The sequence below is a fragment of the Dipteris shenzhenensis genome, chromosome 7 (genome assembly GCF_047967505.1).
Source record: "Dipteris shenzhenensis isolate YYH24624 ecotype China chromosome 7, Dip_SZ_1.0, whole genome shotgun sequence".
NCBI lineage: Eukaryota > Viridiplantae > Streptophyta > Polypodiopsida > Gleicheniales > Dipteridaceae > Dipteris > Dipteris shenzhenensis.
Window position 1 is genome coordinate 2782235 of NC_141602.1, and position 27133 is coordinate 2809367.

The 27133-nt window shown below is 45.9% G+C and overlaps 1 protein-coding gene across 1 annotated transcript in view; it reads right to left on the reverse strand.

Moving 5' to 3' along the window:
• Positions 1-27133, reverse strand: part of THO2 — a 189945-nt gene that overhangs the window by 158139 nt on the left and 4673 nt on the right. The window contains exons 2-5 of the mRNA XM_087377253.1: positions 16773-16898; positions 16597-16638; positions 16306-16365; positions 16075-16137 (exon numbers count right to left, since the gene is read on the reverse strand). Of these exons, the coding sequence (XP_087233379.1) occupies positions 16075-16137; positions 16306-16365; positions 16597-16638; positions 16773-16898 (291 nt within the window). The remainder of the gene's footprint in view (positions 1-16074; positions 16138-16305; positions 16366-16596; positions 16639-16772; positions 16899-27133) is intronic.

Genomic DNA, 27133 nt, shown 5'->3' on the forward strand with positions numbered 1-27133 from the left:
TGCCACTATGTGATGCACGAGTGTCCAAACAACTAGCCCAATCACTATCAGTGAATCCATGCATGACAAGTGAAGTATCACCCACATAAAGAAGACCTAAATGCTGGGTGCTGAGATATCTAAAACCACGCTTCACGGCATGCCAATGCTGCATAGATGGATTGTGCATATATCTCCTCAACTATGAGAAAGCATACTGTAGATCAGGTCTCGTATGGCATAGGTAAATCAAACAACCAACTGCCTGCTGATAGAAAGTGACATCCCATCCTCAAAAGAGAAGTGGAAACCAGGCTCTAATGGTATGGATACTGGGTTGCAATCCTCAAACTAAAAACGCTGCAAAAGCTGTCCAATGTACTTGGATTGTGACATCCAAATACCCCCCTCACTGCTAGCAAATTGGATGCCCACATAGTAGTGCAAAAGACCAAGATCAGACATAGCAAATGTCTTCCGCAAATCAAGTTTAAAATCTGCAATTTACTGAGCATGTGTCCCAGTCACAAGCATCTCATCCACATAAAGGACTAAAATCAGCAAATTTGTCCCACACTTCCAGATGTAAAGGGTAGCCTCTGTAGGGTTGTTCTGAAAGCCAAGTGTGAGCAAATGAGTATGAATCCTCGAATACCAAGCCCGAGGTGCCTGCTTCAATTCATAAAGGGCTTTTTTCAAGCGGCATACCTTGCTTTTAGAACCTTCAACCTCAAAGCCAAGAGGTTGGGAAACATAGACCTCTTCCTGCAAATGCCCATGAAGGAAAGTTGTCTTGATATCAAGCTTATGTACTTGCCAATGAAAGTGGGCAGTAAAGGCAATAACAATGCAAATAGTAGTGATCCTGGAAGTGGGAGCAAAGGTCTCCTCAAAGTCAATGCCGTGCTGCTGAGCATAGCCCTTAGCAACAAGACGGGCTTTGTAACAATCCACTAAACCATCAGCTTTCCGTTTCATTTTATAAACCCACTTAGTTCCAATGGCATTCTTGCTAGGAGGCAAATCACACAACACCCAAGTATTCATCTTGCATAGCCTTCAACCAACAATCATTCTAAAAGGCATCTTGATGACATAATGGCTCTTCATTGCATGCTGTAGCAACCAAAGCATAAGCAACAAAACGAGCATGCTCTTTCCGAACAACTGCTCTAGTACGGGCTGGCAGAGGAGTATCTTGTTTGCTGTCTTTTAATGTGTCAAGGAGCCAACGGGGTACCTTTTTGGGGTCCTGAATTTCAGCTCTTTCCTGGTCAAGAGCCCTGTGCAAATGGTCCTGATCAATGAGAGGCATATCAGGCTGAATATCTGGCTGCAAATGACCAACAGATGGAGGAGGTACAACCTTAGATGGAACATCATCCCGAGCATTGGATGGAAACAAAGGCACCAAGCTATGAAAAATATATGGAGCATCAACAACGGGCTATTTTTTACAGTGCAGCAAAGGCATAGTGGAAGATTCATCAAACACAACATCCCCACTGACAAAAGACTTGCCCATGCGGGGGCTGGTAGATCTTATAGCCCTTGCTCTCTGAGCTATACCCAATAAAAATGCACTTGACGGCTTTATCATCCAACTTAGTGCGTGTCTGAGAAGGCACATGAGCATAAGCTAAGCATCCAAAAGTCCTCATGTGAGAAATGCGAGGCTTACAACCCGCCCAAGCCTCATAAGGTGTGATACTCTGCAATGCCTTTGTGGGACATCTGTTCAAGATGTAATTAGCACACATGACCGCATCCAACCACAACTTGTTAGGCAAATGTTTGCCTTTCAACATGCACCTGGCCATCTCCATCACTGACCTATTTTTTCGCTCAGCCACAGGATTCTGTTGAGAAGTATAAGGCACCGTGCATCGATGATGTATGCCACGTGAAGCCAAAAAAAACAGCAAACTCCTTTGACATATATTCAACCCCCCTGTCTGTATTAAGGTGAGCAATGTGCAGCCCACTCTCATTCTCAGCCAAGGCAATAAAGTGCTTGAAGCATGAAGAAACTTCAAATTTGGATGTCAAGGCGGAAATCCAAGTGTACCTGGTGAAGTCATCAATAAAAGTGACAAAATAATAGAAGCCCCCAAGAGCTGCAACCCTCATGGATCCACAAACATCACTGTGAAGCAGATAAAGCTTGCATGAAGCACCAACTCTCCCATCCTTGGGAAACGCAGCACATCCAAACATCTATCATAAGTATCAAGTCTATAAAGACCTCTAGTCAATGTGCCAGTCAAGGCCATGGTAAAGGCATGTGTAGCATCATACACTGCACACCTAACACCATCAAAAAGAACCTGAAAGCCACATGTAGCTATGGCTGAAATAGAGATGAGGTTCTTACGAATGCCTGGAACATAAAGCACATTCTCTAGAGTATTGAAGTAAGAGCAACTTGCCCAATACCTTTCACGGTATATGATGCATTGTTGGCCCATGTGAACTGCCCCCCTAAGATGTATGCTCTAATGAGCTGAATAACTTCCAACAAGAAGTGATGTGCTTGAATGATCAGATGGGAATAAGGGGGTTTACCAGCTGAAACCTTGCCTTTGCCTTTGTGTTTGTGCTAGGCAGCAAAGGCTTGATCACTAGCCATAGAAGCATTGTGATTCGCACGACTTTGCTCCTCCTGAAGAAAAAGAGCAACCAATAGGTCAATGAGAAATGATTGGCATTACCCCCTACAACCAACCTCAATGTAGTAGCAAAGCCTTGATAAGAATCAGGCAACCCATCAAGGGTATTAGAAACAAGCTGAGAATCAAGCATAATCTCATCCATGTTGGCCAATTGCTCTTTCAAATCCTTCACATGAGTGAGATAGACATCCATGTTACCACCCTCATCAAGCTTTAAATCTTTCAACTCCTTGTGGAGATAGGCAACCCTCGCCTCATTCCGCACCTGATACAAAGATGCAAGCTGATCCCATGCTTGCTTAGCTGTCTTGCAAGACTGGATGTGAGGGATAATAACTCGTTTCACTGAAAGAGCAATCAAGGCATGTGCTTTGGCATCACGACCATCCACTAATCTACTCTTGAGTAGGAGGCAAAGCACCTATAACAGTAGCTGCAGGGGTTCTAGAAGTAGCATTCATCACCTGAAGAAGAACCCAAGGTAGTAGGTGCAGCACCAGAAGCGGAATTACGTGTAGGCCTGGCCTCAAAATCTGAAACAATATGCCATAGATTCTTGGCAACCAAAACATGTCCCATCATGTATAACCACATGGGATAATTGGTGCCATCAAGCTTGTCATTAGCCCCAAGCATCCCAAACAAATCATCCTTGCTGCTAGTCATGGTGCTGAAATTCAAAACAAATGCACCAACTGGCAAAGCAAATGAGAGAAAGGCAACCTCTCAAAATCAAGTGACAACTACTCAAGCTTCAAAGCTTATCCCTAAAGAGACTCTGCTGTCCCAAGGTGTACCTATTGCAAGAAAAATCCCCAAAACGCAACACGAGGCCTTCCAAGGCAACACGGGGCCTTTCCCAATGAAGCAGGAATTGGAAAGAACCAATGCAACAACGGCTTACCCAATGATGTAGCCCAAAAGGACGGCATTGAAAGGCTCTGCAAATGAGGGCTGGAAATGAGAATTACAGCAAGAGAAAGTGCTCCCACAAGGAGGAGAGCACTTAGAAATGAAAGGAGAGAGATCCAATGGAGATGGAGGGGTACTGACAGCCCGAGGCAAAGGTAAGCCAAATGAGAAGAAATAGGCTCAAGGAAAGGCCTCCGAATCGCTCCAATAATCTCCAAAAGTCTTTAACATCCGGCACACAGCACGAGACAACACCAGATAGCTTCAAATCGCTGAAAAATGCGGTGCACGAGCTGAAAAGAGCCTGTAATAGGTCCATACAGGAGCAAAAGTGGCCGTACATCAGTCCGTACTGTTGTATGGACCACACGTGTGATGATTAAATGCAAAAAGCTGGCCGTACATATCCCTACAAGCATTAATGGGCTGTACGGAATCCATACAGCAATGAATGCCCAGACTGCAGGTCCGTACCGCCTCAAAAAATCGCACGGCAGCTCCGTACATGTCCGTACACAGGTGCAACAGCTTTGAATGCACACATGTGAAATCCGTACAATCCGTACAAGGTGTATAGAATTCCGTACAGCAATTGAGTGCAATAAATGCACCAATTTCGGCAGAACAGGCTCCAAAACATAGATTTCCCATGCCAAAAGTGGAGTTCCCGCAGCAAAAATGCTCAAGGAGGTCATAGGTCCTCACAGGTGTGTAGAAAACCTCCAAAAACTGAGCAAATCAGCAAGAATGAGGGCTCAAAAGGCTCCCAAACAGCTTGTGGCAATCTCTTTCATAGTGTCCAAACTTGTGACAATAATTGCACTGGATGTTTAACCTGTTCTGATACCACTATTGGCTATAGCAAGCAATGGAAGCTCAAAATGGAGGAGACAAGGAGAAAAACGAGATGCTGTAATAGATTGCTGCAAAACTGAAAGTGGAGCCTCGAGAGGGAGCCGACATAACAAAACCCTAGGGCTAACTGCCCTAACTAAGTGTCCTAATTGACCTAGGTGGTACATGTACTAACTATACCAATAGTCCTAACTGACTATAACTAGGCCTACAAGGCACATACCAAGGAAAAAGTGGCACCTATGGATAGCCCATAGAATGGCCTACAAACCCCCCCTGGTACAGGAGGGGCTGGGCTGAACCCTTGGCCCCAACTTGGGGTTTAGCCTTAGCAAAGAGGCTCTCAACACAGGCCACCAAATAGAATCCACAAAACAAATCTGTTTGCTACGATCCCAGCTAGCAAGAAGCCCTTCTATGCTTCCATAGCCTCAACAGCATCTCCCTATGCCTTGACCTACCACAGATCCAGAGTAAATTCGATCCACATGAGCAAATTTAGCAAATTCATTTCCCACAGCAAGAACTCACAGATGCAAAGCTCCGCATTGCCTCTCTGGAGAAGACAGTTTCGGAAATGAAATGAAAAGCAAGGCCAAAGAGGAAATAATTCAAGAAGTTCTACATCAATGCAGTACATCAGCACCTGCACCACAGCTCGTGACCAAGGTACAGGAACTAGTTACCACTCAGCTCAAGTCTATTAAATAGGAATTCACAGCAACAGTGAATACCAAGATTAACAAGTGTGAAGTCTATGAGGAGGTATAAGAGAAAGAAACCAAGGTTGGAAATAACCAGATTATACACATAGGAGGGCTGCCTGAGGACTGGACCCTAGAATGTGGAAGTATGAAACAAAGATTGAACCTCTCAAGAAGATGATTCCCAGATTGAAGGGGATCCAAAAGAGATGGAGTTTGCCCACCAAAAGGGGGCACAGGCAAGAGTAATCTTTCAACACAAGACAGCGAGGAACAAAGTCCTTAGACAAACCAACAAGTTGAGAGGTACTAGAACATGGATTTCAGAGGAGCTCGAACTCGGCTCAAGGCAAGAAATGTAAAATTGACAAAAGAAAAACAAGCTCGAAAGGAAGGCAAATGGTTGCTTATCGCGATGGTATAGCACTAATCAAATGTCTAGATCAATCTAGGAACATGCCCAAACTAGTCCCTTAAAAACACACCACAATGTGCAGTTTCACTCTCATGATAGTCATTCATAAGGTTGACACCATAAACTCCATCACGCATAGCAAGGACTAGCTACTATGACATCCCTACCCACACATACTTGAGCATCCATTTATACAAAGGTCTTCGTACTGACGTACTATTGGCACTCCGGAGATGAAGGGCATACTCAGCCGTGACAAAGGCTAGCACTAAAGGAGAAGGCTTATCAAAAAGATGTCCACATTCTCTTCATTCAAGCTTTGACTGCTTGTGAAGAGACTATACCATTTCATTTTAGTCTCTCCCAAACGAGCATATGACATCTAGCTGATATGGCAACGCACCACTTAAGATATAAAGGATTTATCACAATATCAACAGGCCGCAACATGGACGAAAACGTCACAAGGTATTTGCAAGTCTTCTAATATGGCAAAAGCATATATCTGGATGAATCTAGGAACATGCCCAAACTCATCCTTTAAAAGCACTAATCACAAATTTCAATCCTAGACCCACAGACTCTCAGTCTAAAAATGATGTAATGAAGGCCACTTTACAATAGTATTAGACTTTAGTAGTGTGCTAAGGAATTCGAGCTGAGATGCCTAGTGCACTCCTCGACTCTCTCTGAAAACTTAGAGATGTAAGGGCTTCCCTTTCTTGGATGTGTACTTAGTCTCATAGCCCCGTGAGGGCTTCTGCAGCTCTCTCTCTCTCTCTCTCTCTCTCTCTCTCTCTCTCTCTCTCTCTCTCTGTGTGCTCGCCAGCCCCCTCCCTCCCCGCCAGCCCCCTCCCTACTCGCCAGCCCTCTCCCTCCCAGCTAGCCCCCTCCGTGCTCGCCAGCCCCCCCCCCTCCATCCCCTCGCGGGAACGCCCCAGCCTGTCGTGGCGCATATAGCTGCTGTCATGGGCGTCAAGAGCTGCTGTCGTGGGCCCACTGGCCCCACCTGCACCCTCTCCCGTTCCACACTCCTCTAGCCCTTGCCTCCCCCACTGGCGCAGAAAAGTGCGCCTACAGCTCATGGGGGGCTGTCTCTAGCCCCCGTACATCCTCAAGGCCTTGCATGCCCCAGGAGACCTCCATTATCCAACAGAGAACCTGCAGCTCCCACCAAATCTGAAGTTGCAGCTCACACCAGCTCCGAACCTGCAAAAGACAGCAAGAAAATCAAAAAAGTCACTAACAACACCAAGAAAGTGAAGAGAGGAATGCTCCACCAGCAGTGTGACACTACGACGTCAAAGAAAGGACAGAGAAGGCTTACCAACACATTTGGAGGTCCCAAGGCAGCAATTTCCTTACCTTTCATTTCTGTAAATAGTGAGCAGCTTCATACACTGTTATAATGGCGACACGAAGCTATATAAACGCTCTTGAAAGTGCAATGACAGCTTACATGGCAGGGACACCACACAAAGGTCTTGACTCACCTTAGCAAGATCTGTATGGCCTTGGTTGAGAAAGTCGATAACCTCGAGACCACCAATGTGACACTGATGACAAAGAATGTGCATGTTGATTAAACACTCAATGAAATCAAGAAGCAAGGAGGGCGTATGCAAGATGAATGGAGAAAGGAGAGAAACAAGGAGGATGAGTGGGAGAAGGAGAAGGCAGCATGGGAAATTGAAAAGACAAGCCTTAATGACAAAATGCAAGCCATGGGGACAAAATTACAGCAACTAAGAGACATGCAAATAACACCGGAAGGGGCACACAAGGCAATGGAAGAGCTGAAATCTGAGAATGACAAGCTCAAGGAGACGGCAGCCTTGCAGACAACCATACAAGGAAAGCATGCTGAGTTTACACAACAAATCACCAAAGGGGAAGCAAATATATTAGAATGGAAGAATATGGTTAAGAAAGGTGTGGCAGCGCCAACAAAGAGATCATCTCTGATGCTCTCGAGGAAGAAAAGAGAAGGAGCAGCAAGATTTTGAATGTCTTGGTCAGAGGCTTAATAGTTGGAGATACCCCCATGTCAGATGCGAAAACCTTGTTCACCAAGATGGGGGTCAACCTCACATGCGAGAGAGTTGGCAAAGCCGAGGCCACAACAAGACCCCTTATAAAGAAATTCAGGACAGCAATGGACAGGTCTACCCTCATGAGCATGAGGGCAACCTTGGAAGGGACAAGAATGTAATTGGATGATGACCTCACATTGCTACAACAGGAGCATCGGATAGAGGGGATGGTGTGTGTTATGGCAGCAAGAGATGCAAGTAAATAGGCTGTCTACAGAGACAGGAAAGTGATCATTAGAGAGAGAGAGAGAGCAGAACGGGAGGAACCCTGTCATTTGCACCTCTGTTCACCTCTGTCTGGAACTCCAAACAGCCCCAAACTACCACCTAGTGCTACTCTAACCAGGCGCCTCTGATCTCGCCCTTTGCTGCACATGCTCCTATCTCTCCAAGGCCCTACAAACCTTCCAAAAGAGCCCTACAGGCTGCTGCTCATGGCGGATCTGTTCCGTACAGTCCATGTTCCCAGAAGGCTCTTTTCTTTGTCTGATCCTTGCCCACATGGCAACAATGATGCTGCCCATGTGGTCTTCCATTAGTTCCCAAACCACCCATGCTCTCCTCATAAGGAAGCTTACAGATGGGGAGGTGACCTTTCCAACACCCCCTCTCACCGACACATATAGGCCCAATGCCAACACGTCGATGACGATGCTCCAGTAACTCCCTGGTCATAGTTCTCTAGAACATTTTGATGTCGAAATCTTTTCCTGGCTTTTCATCCAGTGGCTCCTGCTCCACCAAGTCCAATTCCGTTTCCACACCTCATCCTGGTACACAGGTCCATCTCTGGTAGCACATCCTGGCACCACCACCTTCAGTCACATTCCCGCTTTCGAACTCGAGCATTTCAGACGCCACGATCTTTCACTTGTCCCGCTCGTAATGAGTGAACAACAAGACGTCCTCCAGGCACCATGCGAGGGTCTGTCTCAACCCGTCCTTCCTTTGGCAAGGTCCGTAACAAAAGAACCATCTCGAGAAATGAAATCCCCAGAATATTTCCAGATAACTTGGGCCACGAACTTTCACTGAGCTCTCAAGCAGGTACTCTTCTAACTTCAATACACCTTCCAGCAATCTGCTTCCGGCTGGCCTATGTGGCCAGGCCTTATATAAGGGCAGGGTGCTGCCCACTGCAGCACCTCCCTTCCCTGCAACACCTGTGGCCAGGCCATCTTGCAGGCCCTTTAGCCTGCTTATATACCTCGCCCAAGACCCCTCCTTGTAGGCGACTTTCCTCTGGAATACCACGCCATGTCTGCTGCTTCAGATCAGCCTCTTCCAGGCCAGATCTTGTTTCTAAATACATCGCCATCTGCTCCTGATAACCAGCTCCATCTATCGCAGCTGTGTTGGTCCCTCCAGCTACATTACTCTCTTTGATGTGAGGTGAAGCCCATGTGGCAGCCCCCCCTCTTCCTTCTCTCTTGGGCACATCCTGCCCTAGATCTCCCTCCCCCACACTCTCTTCATATGGAGGCGTACAGATGGGGAGGTGACCTTTCCAACATGTGAATCCCCTCCTTGTAGGCAGCAAAAGCCCCCTAAAAGTAAAGGCAATGAACCCATCTTCTACACATGCAACAATTAAATGTAAGCACACAACAATGCCACCCATTAATTGTTAGTCTTTCGCATGCAAATTAAATAGGCTGTCTGGACTTGGTTGAAAGCTGTTTGAGGTCCCCGACGTATTAATCAGCTGCAAATAACTCATCTTTTGTATGGAGGATTGGTACCTTCCCATATACATTCTCAAAGGGATCCAAGTTGCACCACGAAGTAAGCAAATTTTTTAAGATAGAGATGTGGATATGGAGATGCCGCTTTTCCCGCAGAACTATGAACCGTATTATTATAAATGGGAGATACTTTTCCCATTCAGATTTCTGCTCAGCCACATAGCATTTCAACAAATCAAGTAGAGTTGGCTATCTCACTCTGACCATCTGTTTGGGGATGAAAGGATGATGGAAAATTCAGCTTTGTCCCCATATTGTCAAATAGAGCTCTCCAAAATAAACTGGTCATTTGAGGATCTCGGTCACTAACTATGGACTTAGCTAATCCATAGTGTTTAAAAACCTGTGCCAGAAAGATCTTGGCCACATGATCAGCCTTAATCGTCTTCCGTACGGGAATGAAATGGGCACGTTTGCTGAACCGAATCAATGATGGTCCAAATTTCATCATTCACTGTCTATGATCAGGGAATATCAGAAATACATCCATTGCTATGCTTTCCCATGGCACTTGTGGCATAGGAAGAGGCAATAAAAGACCGAGTATCTTTTGTCTGTATTTAACCTCTGGCATGTAAGGCATTCAATGACAAACTCATGAATATCCTTCCTCGTGGCTGGCTAGTAAAAATCTCTCTCTAGAACTTTAGTAGCTGCGATTCTTCTATGTCCAGCATACAGAGGTGCATGACATTCCTCCAGAGTTTTCCGTCTCATGTCTTTGATAATACAGAGGCAGTAGTCCCTCATTAGATACCCATCTTTCATGGAGTATTGACTTGTAGATTGCTTCTCGTGCACATGCTGCATTATTTCACCAAAGTCTGAGTCACTGGCATATTATAGCCCATTCCATTCAACGGCGATCATTGAGGCCGTATTAATCAATTGGAACGATGGATAGGAGGGCACATCAAAATCATTGGCTCAGTGAATGAACATTGGAATGCACCTACTGGTGCACCAGCCTCAACGCAATGATAGAGCAATGGGAAGAGGAAATGGACTGCTAAAGAGGAGACTATAATCTTTTGGTAAGTTTTTTCCATGCATCATGCACCCAGCAAATTCTACAATCACTCTATTTCTCTTTTAGGAACACATGCATGTGAACACTCTCTTGATGTCAATTTAAATTGATGAGACTTGCACTCACCACCATTATTGCATTAAAGTGTTGACATACATATATGAAACTTAAGATAGAAAGTTCAACTTGAGACTAAGCAAGTTCAATAGAAGTCCACATTTCTTTGGCAATGACACATTCAAAGTTTCAATTTAAGAGAATGAGTTTCTTTGTTACTATGCAACTTACTCGATATAGTGCCCAGAGTGTGAGCATCAACTTTAAGTAGAGATTTTGCACCACAAGGATTGAGACTCTTGTCATCAATGTGGACTCCGTGCTTTACACTCAATTTTAAACCTTGTTTCTTACCTTCTGTTTCAAAGGAACAGAGCCTTCCCTTATATCAACCTCCATATTTGAGTTCTTTTTAGCTAGCTTTGCTATGACTTACAAGGATCATCACCTTGTCAGTCCCCACACAGTGTGTGGAATTGGGTCACATATAAAGGCATCTCCATTTCAATGTTTAATGAGCTACAGTCTTGAAATCTTCTTTCACATGACTTCAATGTGGCTATCTTCCCCAATCTTAACAAAATCAGTTACTCCCTAAAACATATAAATACATTTTCTCAATCAGGCATCTTGCAGCCTACTAGTTGTGCCAACTCGGGCATCTACGCAAAAGCATCTACTAATGAAGGGCAGACTCAGTCTACACATTGTGCGCACCACATGAGCACAATCTGTCAGAATTGTGCTCATGCGGGAGTGCAATTCCCTATTAAATTACTCAATAAGCTAAGAATTTCAAACAACCATTATTTTGAGATGAACATCCACACACACATCATTCAAATTTCACACAAAGGGTCAGGAAGAGAAGGAAAAAGAGTCTCGCACCCGATGAGGTGTGCCCCCTACCTGGGCTGATCCTAGGTACATTTCTTTCTTAAAATGATGCTCAACTATAATTACAATAGTAATGCAGACCCCTCGGACTGAACCTCAAGTAACCTAGAAGTCCTAAAATGTGAATATGAAACATATATAATGCTCCCCCCGATCTAAAAAAGGGAGAACTCGATACATAATACTGAAGGATCTCTGAAATTATTGAATTGGAACCAACTTGCCTCTCGATCTCCGAAACACATAGTTCGAATCAGAAATAATTAATGTTTTTTTACCTAAAGATGGTTACAATCTTCAAAATTCTAAGGATATTTGTTAGAATAAATAAAGTCAGTATTAGCAAGGCCTATAGGTGGAAAACGAAATCTGAAAATTACTTTTAAATGGGCTAGTACGCAAAAAACAGAATCACCTGAAAAATACTTTTAAATGGACTAGTAGGCAAAAAACAGAATCAGAAATCACTTTTTTCAACCCAAACATGACCAAAGTTCTTAGAATTCAAGGTGGGGAGAAAAACAGCCTGAACTTAAATCGCAATTTCAGTAGAAGGCTAAATCTCAGATTTGAGGCTTGTCCCAGGTGTGGGAATCGGGAAATAGCAAGCTCAAGCACAATTTCAGCAAATCGTCAAGTTTGACAGCAGAAGGAGACGATGGAGCAGTTAAACAGTGAAGCGAAGTTGCCATAGGGCAAGCAAACAGCAAGGAAGGTGGCCAGGAAGAGGCAAAATTAGCAAGGAGAGCAATAGGGAGAGGGTGCAAACTTGCAAGAGAGAGCAATTGGACTGCTTAGAACAGATCCCAATCTTCTTATAGACCTTGACTGAAAACAAAAAGCTTCAAAACAGAGAAAGCACAAAAAGCAGGCTGAGAAAGCTGTATAAAGTGGAACAACGATTTCTAATATCTTATTTTCTAAGTGTAATATTTGATTGGTTATTCTAGGTTGGCGTAGTTTTTAGGAGTTACTTTGATCCTTTAATCAGGTCTCTTAAAGTTTTGCCCCATAACCCCTCCACCCATGCACACAATTAATTAAATTCATAGGCCTAGAACAAATGCACATCCTAGGTTTGCTATACTCATAACTTGACCTAGACAACTCAGAATTTACCTAAACTGAAGCCATACTTTAGGCCTTGGTGTGCTTTATCTGAAGTGCATGTGATTGATCAAGGTGCTCGACCTAACACTCAAAGATTAGGGGTTCTGAAGCTCACATCTGCCTCACGGTTAAATACTACATGACCTTGATCTACCCTTATTAAACCAAGCATCATTGCCCAACACATCAAGGCTCATCCCCAAAGCCCGTCTAAAGGTGTCAAAAATAAACCAACCCTTTTGGATATGCAAAGTATCATCAGTCTCGTATGACATGTTGATAATTTAATATCAAGTGGAGGGTGATCCAGTAGGAAATAGCCAACCGACTCATAACTTCACTAATATGAAGTCCACCGCATATACTAGCTCGCAACATTCTGTCACTAGATGTGACTATCATAGATACTGAAGATCCGTCACAATACTGTAGATGGTGTGGACAAGACCATACTGAAGACGGCAAAAGTAAACCATATTGAAGATGGTAAAGTGATATTGAAGATGACAAATCACACTGAAGGTGATAGATCACTCTTAAAGTGGTAGAATTTGACATAACCTACCACAGTAAAGCTAATCTTTTGTGCAATATCATATACCTTTGTAAGTCCAATCAAACAAATTTAGATTTTTTGTTGTTCTAAAGACCAAAAATCTACACACAAAATAAAAGGGAAAATGAAAGAGAAGAAAAAAGAGAGAAACGAAAGCTTTTATGAAAAACAAAAGGAAGACATACTTAGCAAGCAAAGCAACACTTATGTCGTCATCAGTGCCCAAGCATAAGCAGCTATACTGGGTTTCTAAAGACCCACAGAGTCTCTTGGGCAAACCCATAGCTTACTAAAATACGTCAAAAAAACAAAAGAGAAAGAAAACCAAAAATACAGAAAGATGACTAAGCAGGAAAAAAAAAACAAAAACAAGCAAGTCAAGAAACAAAAAACAAAATCTTCCAAAATTTTGGAATTAACTCACACTCTCTCTCTCTCTCTCTCTCTCTCTCTCTCTCTCTCTTATTTAAAGCATAAAAAGCTAAAAGGACCCTTTACACTTATGTATTGCTTCCTACAAAGAGGCAAAATTACATTCCTAACTTAGAAAGCACAAGCATACTCAATCAAACTTTCTTTTGAAACTAAAAGAAAAACGAGCTATTCAGCTCCCTGCTTTTTGTTTTCAGCTTATGTTCAATCATTCTAAACATACCTAAGGCCGATACACCATAGATAAAAGGCTTCATATCTAAGATTGTGCATAACTTTTTCATTATTTTCCTGGGATTATACCTCTTGTGTAATAGTAAAGTGATCAAATTACTACATTGAGTGATAAAAGACTCCTTAGTTGTACAAAGGCGGGAAAATCTATGGGATTGGGAAGAAACGACTCCATATTTTGCCAAATCAGAAATGTTTGAGTCAATGTGAGGCATTTTTACAATGTGTAAACCACTATATTCAGGTTGTTCACGTTTATCGTAAATATCAACCTCTAATCCTATGGTAGATTGAGAAATTCCAAGATCTAAGAAGACACAAGAATCCCCCCTTAAAGTGCAGTTCAATTCACAAGAGTCACGAGGATAGATTCCTTCTCCAAAAGCACAAGCGTCTTTGTACATAAAGTCTTGAAAGTTAGGAACATCTACAAATAAATCATCTATAAAACGCCTAACTTGGCTAAGCTTATGTAAAATGATAAGGCAGGTATTGATAGAAATAAGACGTTGCAGAAACTCAAATTCATAAGTGAAAAGATAAAAGTTTGCTAAAAAGACGGCACAATTAGTGCCCATGGGGATTCCTATAATTTGTTGAAACAAAGAATCACCGATTATCTAAGATCTATCCAAGAGCAAACATCTTCAGCACTTACTACCTTTGTGTATCTTCTCTTTTTAGAACCGATGTCATGATCTTTATTTTTTAACCACAAAAAGTCAAAGCATAAGGCTGTTTTCTCAACTTTTAGCACTTTGCATCTATCTTTGTCAAATCTCAGCTTGAAAACTTCAGCCACTAGCTTTTTTATTCTAAACTTCAGGTCTTCCAGCTCGATCTTTGTGTAAAGCATGGTAAAATCATAGGTTTGAAGAAGAAAAGGAGACTCTTTTTCCTGAATGCTTCAAGAGGAATTAAAAAATTTTACAACAAGAATCACTCCTACAGAGTCATTTAAAATCCAGCTTGAGTGCGAGGGGACATCTGCCTCCTTTAATAAGTCCCTCCAAAGTTCATGGACACTAGGCAACATGGATTTGAAGCAGTAGCTTAGCCATTTAGAGACATCCGTCAAAGTAGTCTCACAAGCAGCTGCAATAAATCTTGGCTTTTTTGGAGTTTTGTGGAACTTCCAAGCAGCACAAAGAAAAAGGTTACTTGGATTGCAAACAAACCTAGAAGACTTGCAAAAACTCTGTTGTTTTGAGATCAAATCCTTTTGAGAAACTAAGGCAAGGGAGTAAGTTTTGGCATACGAGTTCACTTCTCTCAAAAGACGTTCTAAGTAAAACTTTTTGCAAATAAAAACAAAGTTATTGGAACATTTGTCCATATAAGAAATGAAAAAATTCCTATGGAATTTTCGAAGAAGAGTATCATCTTCTTTAGAAAGATGGTTACTTTGCTTTGAGCAATTAACCGAAGGGACTTCTTCTAGTTTCAAAGCAACTTTCTGCAATATCACCCAGTTGTGCATATTGCCCCTGCAAAGTACATGAAAGTGATAAGCCAGCTGTAAGAGGCCTCACAAAAGGCGTAGATTTAGATCCTGAAGATTACACAGAGCAAGGCAGCCAAGGTCCATTGGCACACACAGCTAGGCCAGGATCATGTCCACAATCCTGAGGGCAGTGAAGGATGATTAATAGCTGCAAGTAGACCTCCCTTTGGAGACCTAAAGCAATTCTACATCTGCTCTCTCGACCTATAGAAAAAGAATCTTGACTGGGATAAATATATCAAGTTCAACTATATATTGAAGAAACGCCAGGTTTATTCCCAAACATAGCAAAGTGGGTCATGACTTCACTAGTCCTCTCAGGAAGCTTTGCGCAGTCAACTCTGCTCTCAATGGCTGATCTGAGAGCATAAAAATTATACATGAGGGGGAATTCAATCTCTATGCTCCCCGGCTAGAATATGGCTCAAGTGTTATTAAAGAGAAATAAGCATGTTGAACCCCTCTTTTCTCTCAGAAGGCAGTTCTTAAATTACCATACATCCATGACAGAAAGAGAAAAGGGTCTATTTAAATGTTGATATCAATTGATTAGACTTGATCCATTAAAATCAAACTTTCAAAATGGCATTCGCGGTAGCTCCACCCTACACAGTAGAGTTCCAAACCAACACTGCAGGATCACCTTCAAAAGAAAAAAGTCCCACTAACACCAACTCAGAATCTTTTATAATGCTTCATCACCTGCAAGAAAAGATAACCAGCTCAGCATTACAGATTCATCCGTCCCCTCCTCTGAAGCCATATCATCAAAGGCTCCGTATACTCAGACCTTTCGTTCCATGAGATAGCTTCTCCAATGGTAATGCTGGCCTTTATCCTGCTATCAAACATGGATAGTTCAAGGATATATTCACACACCTCTTTCGACTTTAACTCTGGTGCTTTGATCTTGATCATTTCCGCCTCCCACAGGAACTCTGCCTGGGGACAGGAAAACATGTTTTATACTGACAAGTAAGTACGCAGTAAGAGGACCATGGACAACTTAAGTTTCCAAGCTTCAGAGCATATCAAGCATGAGCTAAACAAATAACAGGCTCTGATTAGATTAAAAAGACACTATCATCAAGATTTAAATGTTTGGCATACCTCACAGCGCTCTTGAAGTAGCCTCACACTCACCAACCCATTTTCAACGAGCCACTTAGCCTACAGAAAAAGGGCACCCATTTTTCGTCAGTACAAATTGTGTCCCTGAACATACATGTGCAAAATGATAGAAGACTTCATCGTATCAATTAGGAGCTCTGAGCCATGTGATAAAAATAATAATCAATTCCCAGACCATATGGAACATGCATGCCTAAGGCATCCAGAATATAGAGCATATCCATAATTCAAAATAAGACCCCCAAGGCTTGTGCCATTCCCTTGAGTTACCAGTTCAACAAGGCGGGTCCTTAACTCTCCAGGGACAGATAGCTGGAACAGCAAAAAGGTGCAAAAACAAAAACAAAATTAGCAGATGCCACAAAGTTTACACTGATTTCTAATGCTCAAGCCAGGATCGTTAGATAAACACATACCATCATGCTATCAGATACTTGTCAACATACCTCCTGGCCCATGTGCGCAATTGTATCAGCAAGCAAGGATGATGTTTCTTCTTTGACAAAGGCTTCTGCAAATTCAACAGAATCCAAGGCTACTCGACACTTGTTCAGTGGCAGATCTCCACGAGCCTGTAGACATTGACATTAAATTTTATCAGATGACCAAAGAAAAGCAAAGTAGTGCATGAACATTTTTCCAGTCGCAGAGTTCTAAAAAGGTTCTTCCCACTCTGCTTAAAAACATTCCTCTAAAGTCCCATAAACAATCCTCACAAAACTTGATTGTTCTAAAATCCCCTGATTAATTTCGGATAGGATATTAGTATAGGAGTCAGTTTTGACCCTCTTGTCAACTTTTGTTACAACCCATCATAATTTCAGGCAAAAGATCTTCCGCCGAATGAAATCCTCCCCTAGCCATATACTATGTATGAAAAAGGTCCAGAGTACCATACTTTGAATAAATTACTTAACCAATCACTTTGGACAATAAAAGCAATAGTTATTTCCAAATACTTAACCACAAGCATATAGCTTTTCAATCTCATATCCATCGGGACACAGCTTGATATACTCTAAGAAGTGAAATGCTCACATAACAATACAACACACTAAAAAGGGCAAGGGGCAAAGACAACACCATATGATGGTCAAAGGGAGACCCCCACCCCAAAGGGAAAATCATATTCACTAGCCACGAATCCGTACAACACTCCCCTGATCTCAAGGTAGCACTGTTGGAAAAGTCACCTTCCCATCTGTAAGCCCCCAAATGAGGAGAGCGTGAGGAAGGGAGACCTAGGGCAGAACGTGCCCAAAGAAAAGAGAGAGAAAAGGATTGTACCTGGAGGGACCATCATGGCTGCAACAGTTGGAGCCTGTGGAAGAAGCAGATGGCGGGGACATAAGGCCCTGGATCTGGCCAGACAAAAGGCAAAAAATAAACGGCAGGATGGCAGGGTTAATCAGGATCAAAGTCGCCTACATGGAGGGGTCTTTGTCAAGGTATATGGGCAGCGTAATGACCGGCAGCAGGCGCCTGCAGTAGGACCAGCACATGGCGTAAATAGATGGCAAGCAGCAGAGTCGGCCAGGTGGAGGGCAGGTAGGGCTGGTCATAGCAAGCCTACCAGGTCGGCTACAAGGCTGGACTAAGGGGGCTGGACCCCGTAATATATAGGAGGGCATCTGCCCTAGTTTTGTGAGCCAAGGGGCCCTTGATTGAGCCCCCAAAGGGGCGCATTTAATGGGCCAAAGGGGGCAGGTTGACCGACCAGCAAGTCGGCCATTTTGGGCCTGCTGGGTCGGTAGGTTTGCCAGCCCTTGGGGCCTATAAAAGGAGAGGCTCGATGCCTCATTTACTTATCACTTGGAGCAGCAGTTTTGAAGCAGACAGGAGCAGCAGGTCAGATAGCTAATCAGCTACTCTCTGACTTAGCCAATGACTGATACATGCTCAAAAAGAAGACGAACGATCGTGGGCAGAATTGTGGGCCTCACTCCTACAAGGAGACAAGTGCGAGAGTGGATCCAAGCAAGCTTGGCATTAAAGGATGACCACATCCAGGAGGTCACCATCTATGGAAGAGTCGTATTCCTCATCCAGCTGAGCTCTCCCGACACTACCTCGACACTCCTAGAGCAGAGCCCCATCCTACTTGGGCCACATCTAGTGTGCCTCTTTCCTTGGTACCATGGCTTTGTGGGGGACATGGACACGACACACCATGTTCCCTGTTTTCCGGTTACACTCCGCTTCCCAGGGCTCCCAAAGGAGTATCGAGCCATCCTCCCCTCCATTTGACACCATGCTCGAGTCTCCACCAGAGTTGGCCGCTTCAGTGGTAGCAGATGGCGGGGTCCCCAGGATCAAACTACTCGTTGAGAGCCCAGAGTCCCTCCCAAAGTTGATCCTCCTAGAGACCCTCGAAGGGGGCACACTTCACCAGCGAGTGGAGATTTCCACGTTACTAGGCCAATGTCTTCGCTGCAGAAAGATGGGTCACCTAGCCAGAGATTGCCCCCGTGGCCAAGGCCAAGCCCCTCCTCCCCCACCCCCGCGGAGCACACAGAGTCAGCACGCCAGAGCCCAGCACCCCCCCAAACAGGAGCAGCAGGAGTCTCAGACCCCCTGGGTGACCCCTTAGAAGGGGACTGGACCAGGGTTACAAAGAAAAAGAAACCAAGCAAACAGGCCCGCCAGCGTCGCAAGTAGAGGGCTAGACGTAGAGAGAGAGGCAGGGCTTTTCGAGAGGCACCTAAGGAGCAGCAGCAACAAGAGCCCTTACGTGGAGATCCACCTCCCCCAACGGAAGGGGCCAATGCCCAACCAGAGGATCCTCCCGTTTTGGAGGTTCAGCACCCGCAACCACCCTTGCATCAACAGCGAGCCCCAGGAGCTGTTGATGATACGATGGCAGAAGCTGCAAACGTTAGCCCATCAGCGGCTGAGGAGCAGCCAGTCCAGAGCCCTGGAGAGCCTGATCAGCAAGGGGGGCATGTGGCTGCCCCTACTCCCCCCCATCCCCCTCCCCCTCCAGATCCCGCTCCCTCTTTACTACCCCCTCTACCTCCTGGTTTCCCCCCACCCCCTCCCCCCCCCTCGCCTCTCCTACTATGATCGCCCTCACCACCCGCCCCCCTCCCTCCGCCTCCCTCCCTCCCCCTTCCCCCTCCGCCTCCCCTCCACCTTCGAGACACACCCCGTTTACAGATTCCAATTCGCATCCACAGGGTTGGAGAAGTGGTCCCCAGTGGTGTTTGATGCTATTATGGAAGATCAGATTTCACGCATGATGGACGAGTGGATGGGGCCACAAGGACTAGACCTTTGGCACACCCATGGTGCGGAGGTGAATTTTCACCTGGGCTTCACGCGAGAGGAGCCAATGTGTGGTTTGGCAATAGGAGTTATCAAATTGCCGCTTGAGGCAAAGGTTGATCAGGCATTCTACTGGCCACTCCAGAAGTGCGCGGAGTTGTTTGGGGTGGAAGTCTCCTTCATGATGAAGTGGGCAGCACGGAAGATTGGCATTGAGCCAGTGTCCACTTTAGTACGTCGTCATACACACACGGACTACTCGCCCTCCAAACCCGGCAAAGTCGCATAAGGCAGTCTTTCTCGAACAGGCACCCACTCACAAGAGAGCCTTGTTTTCTGCATCCCCGTCCTCATGAGTTGGACCATAGTGAGTTGGAACGTGCACGCGCTCCACGATCGTGCTCGTAGTCAACTGCAGTACATGATCCTTCGGCAAGAGTTACAGATGGCAGTGGTAGGGCGGACAGTGGACTTCCTTTTGATTCAGGAGCATATGTTCTCAGCATCAAACATCAGACGGCGACACCGCCTGCTCCCAAGGAGAGGTCCGGAGGTGTGGTCCCTTGTAGACTGTAGTAGGACAAAGCGAAGGGGTTTGCATCTCGATCTCACAGACAATGGCTCCTGAGGTCTATGATCAAGGTGAGGATAGCCAGTTTGGATGGCAGTTAGGATGGGAGAGTTCAAGATTGGGATCCTGAACGTGTATGCCCCAACGTGCAGACAGCATCGTCCAGCCTTTTAGAGGAGGCTCTCAGAGTGTCTTCCGGATGTAGATTCCTCGATTGTTGGAGGGGACTTCAACAACCTCGAGTTTGGGGAGGACAAGCAGGGCAGCGCCTCCTCTGAGATGCCAGCAGCAAAGTGGAGCACCTGGGAGCAGTTCATTTTCATGATCAGTGGCAGAGACCCGTGGCAAGAGCCGGATTTCAGCAGGATGCCTGGCAACCTCCTCTTCTCCTTCGAACACAGGAGACATGATGGACTGCTTGAGAGGCTAGACTGCTTCTACATTGGGGACTGGGCACTACACTGAGACAGCTCTACCGAGATTCTGGCAGGTACCACGATGTCAGACCACTCTCCAGTAGTACTTCACTTAGAGCAGCCCCGCAGGGGTCTTCCCCAAAGGGGGGTCTGCATTCCAAAGGACCTCCTGCAGGACGAGGAGATTCAACAGGTCATGGTAGGGATTTGGCAACAGTAAGAGATGGCACCGTGCGAGGGCTAGGCTTCATGGGTGGTCGATGCAATCCAGAGGAGCAGTGAGGAGTTGCAGGCTTATGCCCTTAGGCGGAGGAGGGTTCTTCAGGAGCGCGAGCGGACACTGAGGAGAGACCTCGCCTCCATAGAGCGGCTCTGGGAGTAGGACTCGCGATCTTAGTGGCTTACCAAGAGAAGTCCCTGAGTAGGGGGTGGATTTGTTTGATCCCGAAAGGGGGAGATAGATCAAACATCCGGCAGTGGAGACCGATCACTTTGCTTGATACCGCATACAAGATCCGTGCCAAGGTCTTGAGTTTGCGGTTACAGCCTCATCTTACTGACATCATTCATGACACACAGACAGGGTTCGTCTAGGAGCGCGACGTCCTGGACAACATCTTCACCTAGGAGGCAGTGGATTGGTCCAGGGAGGAGTCACAGTCATTGGCCATCCTCTTGGATTTCGAGAAGGCCTACGACAGGGTGGAGTGGTCCTTCCTAGAGGGTACTATGCGGAGATTGGGTTTCTCAGACAGATGGGTCACAGGAGTTTCTGCGCTTTATGCGGGGAGCTCTAGCCAGATGCTTATTGGAGGACACACGGGCGAGGCCTTTCCTCTTTCTCGCTCGGTCCGCCAGGGCTGCCTCCTCGCTCCCTTCCTCTTCTTGTTTGTGGCAGAGGCTCTGGGCTACTACTTGAGATCACAGGTGGCGGGCCTCACAGGGTTGAGGCTCCCAATCAGGCAAGAGGAGAAGCTGCTCGACTCTGAGTTTGCAGATTACACGGCCTTGTATGTAGAGGGCACCACATTGAGTTTGGAGAGTCAGGGGAGCCCTGGCTATCTACTGTGAGGCCTCACGTGCGCAACAAAGTCCATAGGATTCTTCAAGGCTCTAAGGAGACACAGGAGATCCGTGAGTGGGGGAGCAACTTTGGCTTCAGATGAATACCGTGTGGCCAGATAGCGAGATACCTCAAATGCCAGGTCGGTATTGGCATTACAGCAGAGCAGCAGATCGCCCCAGTCCTTGAGTGTCTGGCGCAAGCTTCTCTATTGGAGCTCGGCCAAACTCTCCCTAGCAGGTCGTGCCTTAGTGGCAAACCAGGTCGTTCCTGCCACAGCTTGGTATATCGCCTCTTGCTGGTGTTTTCACGGAGGGTGCATTGTGCAGCTCCGACGGTTGGTTCGGAACTTCCTATGGGCAGGTCGGACGGCACAAGGAATACTAGAGCCCGAGTCGCTTGGCAGAGGATGATCATGCCGCAGGCACTGGGAGGCTTGGGTATCATTGATCCAGAGATGCAAAGCAGAGCCCTCTTGGGCAAGTTGGTTGTTCGCGACCTCACCCCAAGTGCAGAGCCTTGGATGCTCCTCTTACAACGAGGGCTTCCCAAGAACACCCCACGCACTGGGGGGGAGTGGCAGCTTTCACACACATGGATCTTCGAAGGCCCCCCTCACAAGGAAGGGTTCCCCCTTGATGAGGAGCCTCCATAGGGTCTGGCAGAGATTAGCAAGGGGCCTCATTCGTGCTCAGCCCAGATGCAGATAGGAGTTCAAGCGTCAGCCCCTTGTTTGGCACCCTGAGATCCGGGATCAGGAGGGGCATATGCTCGGACAGCGGACTCACATTGGTTGCACACAGTGGGACAGTGGACCGGCCGAATCCTTTGGCAGATAGAGCAAATTACCCAGAGGTAGAGGCAAGGCTTAGCGCCATAGCGCATCTGCGACGGGAAGGGCAACGGATAAGAGAGATTGACCTAGCCATCCTTGAGTCCTGGTGGGAGGGACTTAGCATGTGGATGGACAGCAAATGGTTGGACCAGTTTTCTCGGACTGGTGTCCCTTGAGGATGATGATGCAGCGAGGCAGCACACAGCCCGTTTTTTTCTGGGTAGGACTTGGAGGCCTACTCTAGGCGCTCACTGAGAGAGACCCAGAGATGGATGGGAGTCTTGATGGGATTCACTAGCAGATGATCAGAGTGGTGGGACGTTTGGGGAAGGAGTGGCACATTGACCCTCCCAATATCTCACAGCAGGATGCCCCCAAATGGCCCCTCTGACTTTGGGAGGGTAAGCCCTTGAGGGAGGTCCAGTGGGATCCGGGAGAGTGGTTCTGGCCCTCCAGGGGTGGCCTTGCTGAGCAGGTGGATGAGGTGCCCTTCTTTTCCTACACCACACGAATTGGCAAGAGGCTTCACATGGACTCTTCGATGTGGACCCTTCGAGGGAGAGGCACTGGGTGGCCCAAAGAGTGCCCCGGGACGTGTTCCAGGTTTTGGACGTAGTTATGGTCCAGTTTGCAGCTGAGGAAGATATACTACTTCTTATGACTGGCCGCCCGCGAAGGCTTGCCCATCGGCCCGTGGTTGGAGCAAATGCGGGAGTAGGGGCAATGTCATTGTTGCTCTGCTGGTTTTCTGGAGACGATCACGTGCTGCCTCTGGAGCTACCGTAGCGCAGCAAGGATCTGGATGGGAGCCCTCACGATGATGACCCATATGTAGAGTCTTCACAGGGACTCCACTTGGTGGTGGTCTGGTTGACTGAGGGAGGACACGCGTTCCAAATTGATGAGATCTCCCCAGCTTACCGGATACAAGGTCAGAACATTCAGAGGATTGAGCTCCATGAGGCGGTCCCTCCTGATAGCCTGGATCCTCCTCCTCCGGAGGACAGCGTATGGGAGGTAGTAGCCAATATCATTGCGTGGAACATTTGGGTTGCTGGCTGCAGTCTGGTGATGGGTGAGCATCCGGTTCCACCCTCGGCTACCCTGATCGCCATCTCGCAGGATATCATCTACACCCTTCGCTCCACCTGGGAGCGTGGGACCCTAGGCTCTAGGGCGACAGTCGCAAGGCATGCTCGTTTCTGCAAGGGTTGGCCTGCAGGGGTTTTTTGCATTTTCACTCCACGAGGGATTCGCTGGTTGTATAGTTCCCCCACCTGGCTATTAGCCTCAGTACCAGAGTCCCTTAGGCAATGAGCTGGGTTTCTCTGGAATAGACCAGTTTTTCTTTCAGCCTTTTCCCATACTCAGCACCTTCGAGGCTGCTGTTTTGTATGAAGTTTTTCAAGCATTAAAAGAAGGTTCTTTTCTTTTAAAAAAAAAATAAAGTGGCCTTCATATGTCATTTTAAGACTAAGGGTCTGTAGGTTTAGATTTGAAATCTCTAATTAATGCCAATCCATCTCTATAAACTGCCCACTTTCCAGCTTTGCGTGCATGCTTCACTTTAGTAAGTCCGATATTCCTTTGTTTGAGCTGAGTTGGAGTGAGCTCCTTAGATATCCATACCCGTGTACCCTTTAAGCTTGTTTGTCTAGCGGAGAATCTTTCCTCTTCATGCCCTCCATTGAAATAAACTTGTAGCTGTTTTCCTTGTTTAGTGATACAACTAATGTCATGCGCATCCCATTTAACTTGTGCTATCTGCTTTAGGCATGTGATTCTCTCCTCTACTTCATCATCATCAAAGCAGCCAAAGAAATCTTCTGCTAGCCCCCAATGCATAGTATTTTCTTATTATACACTCTGGCTTCCTGCTCTTTGACTTTTTGCATGCAGGTCGACTTTATTGACTCCGTTATTGGCCATGATAGCCAAACTCCTTGGCTGAGCTAACTTGGGTGGAGATCAGCTCTGTGACCATGAAACAAGTGGTGGTGCCGGTGAAGATGTATTACACTTGTGTATTACTTCTGCAATAATTTCTTCCTTACCCTTATTTTCCATGTCCTTCACCTTTCTTGTAAAGAGCTGCAAGCTGGAGCCGGAGCTCTCTGACTTCCTGCTATAAGAAATATATTTGTTCATGCGGTGCAGCTCCCAAGAAGTGCAGAAGCAACTCTATTTATTTAGAGTACCTAGACTATGTTCTAAGATCATATATATCATCGGCCATACATCATTTTAAGACTGACAGTCTTTTGATTTGGATTTAAACTCCTTGATAAGTGCTATACCACCACGGTAAACTGCCCACTTTCCATCTTTCCTGGCAAGTTTAACCTTAGCTAATTCCATTGCTTTATCTGTCAGCTAGGCTCTTGTAAGTTCCTCGGCTATCCATAGTTTAGTTCCTTTCAAACTTGTAAGACTCTCTAAGGACTTTAAGCCGTATATCTCGTGAATTAAATGAAATTACAGCATGCACTCTCCGGTAACCAATATTGACTACTCTAGCTTCACCCTCTTCATTAAGATTGCCGGGCTTATCATCTTCATCTGCTGTCCAATCAATGTTAGGCAAAGCTGCCTGGCCCTGTGCTAAAGTATCATCAAAGGAATCCTCTGCCTTGTACCATCCGTCTGGAAGCCCCCCAATTCTAATTTTCAATGCATTGTCCCGTCTGGCTTCATGTTCTTTGATCTCTTCCTGAATATCAGCTTTATCCACCTTTGCTTCAACCTCTACAGTGACGACCTCTTGCTTGGCTGTCTATACTGCATTTTGAACAACCGAATCTTTGACAGTCGAAATTAATAGGGGGGGAAGCCTTGCAAGACTTGACAGCCTCATCTATTATTGCTTGCTTACCAGGGCCTTCAAGAATCATGGTTATTGCATCCGCTAGTTGTAGTCTCAAATCTCGCACCTCAGCCTGTAAGAATAAAATCTGTTCATGACACTCAATAACGGGTCAGTTGGAAAGACCTCCTCGTTCATAAACATGTGCATACGTAGAGGGTGTTCAAGTAGCAACAGTGACATATCTAGCGCTGCTGTGCGGGGCTGTTGGAGTCAAGGGGGTTTTGGAGGAAGAGAAGGTAGGTTGGGCCAATGCTTACTGGCCATTTTCTACTGCCACCCCCAGGCTGAACTAACCCCCTAGGTGAGTTGGCGGTTCATCCCAACTAGGGGTGTTTTCTACAAAGAAGAACCGGCTGGCCTGTTAAGAAACTTCTCGGGCGGCTTGAGACAAGGAGCTGGCCTGTGCGGGCTAGAGCTCCGTGCAGGCAGGGTCTGCACTGGTTGAACCGGTACTTGCTGGCCTACAGAGCAGGTATGGTAGGTACGGCTAGCGGCGAGCAGTTACGGACTATATTGTAGGTATGGCAAGGGGAGTATGGACTGTACGGCAAGCAGATACGGAGAGAGAGAGAGAGAGAGAGAGAGCAGGTAGCAGGAAGGAAGGGAATGTCGTAGGATAACATGTCACATCCACAGAGAGAGAGAGAGAGAGAGAGAGAGAGAGAGAGAGAGAGAGAGTGTGTGTGTGTTGGAAAGGTCACCTCCCCATCTGTAAGCCCCCATATGAGGAGAGCGTGGGGGAGGGAGACCTAGGGCAGGATGTGCCCAAGAGAAAAAGAGAGAGAGAGGGGGCTGCCACATGGGCAGCACCTCACAAGAGGAGAAGGCTGCAACAGATGGCGTGAATTACAGTGCAAATGGCGGGGCATCCAAGTGATGGAGCGGGCCTGCAAGAGGGCAGATCTGGAGCAGCAGAAGCGCCTAGGATGAGAAAGGCTATGAGCAGGTTAAAGGGCCTGCTTCACAAAACATATATCCACTTGCTTAGTAATTTGTTTATTGCTTATCTTCATTTTATGAAATTTCAAGTTCATTAAATAGAATGTTTGCCAAAAGAATGCATATGGCTAATTGGCTAGGGTCTAGCATTTGAGGGTGAACCCCCATTGAAGGGGTTACAGGCGTTAGTGTCAATATGAGAAACGTAAAGACCACAGCACACCATACACATGGGACCAATCAAATGCATACTGACCCAGCAACTATTAAAGAGAATGTGTAAAGTAGCCTTGGGTGTGGGCCTATGAAAGAGTCAAAGAGATACAAGACAAGATGACGAAAGAATAGGCCTAATAGGATATGTGAGAAGGCCGACCAAACTCAAACTAACCCTAGATTAGCCCTTTGAATATAGATAACTGCCAAAAACGTTGAAAAACCTAAGGGTGAAAGCAGAAGGTAATCGGACTAATGAGTCGCGCAAATAAATAGTAGTTAGATTAAACTTAGTCCACAGTTTCAGCATGTGAAACATGGCATGCTGACGTGGCACAAGGGCATGGCATGATCATGCTGACGTGACATGCTAGCACGATCATCATCAAATGCACAAGCCACTGCTTGTAGCTGCAAATAAACATACATATAGCATATCTTCATCATCAAATGCACAAGCCATTGCTTGTGGCTGCAAATAAACATCACCATCATAAGGTGTATGTGCATCTAGAGCTTGCTGCTCCTTACCTGTAACTCACTCCTCATCCCTAGGCACTCAATAACTTTAGCGCTGTAAGCAAGTGCTCCTGACACATACTTGCTGGACCCCACCTTGTGTAGTTGAGATGCATTA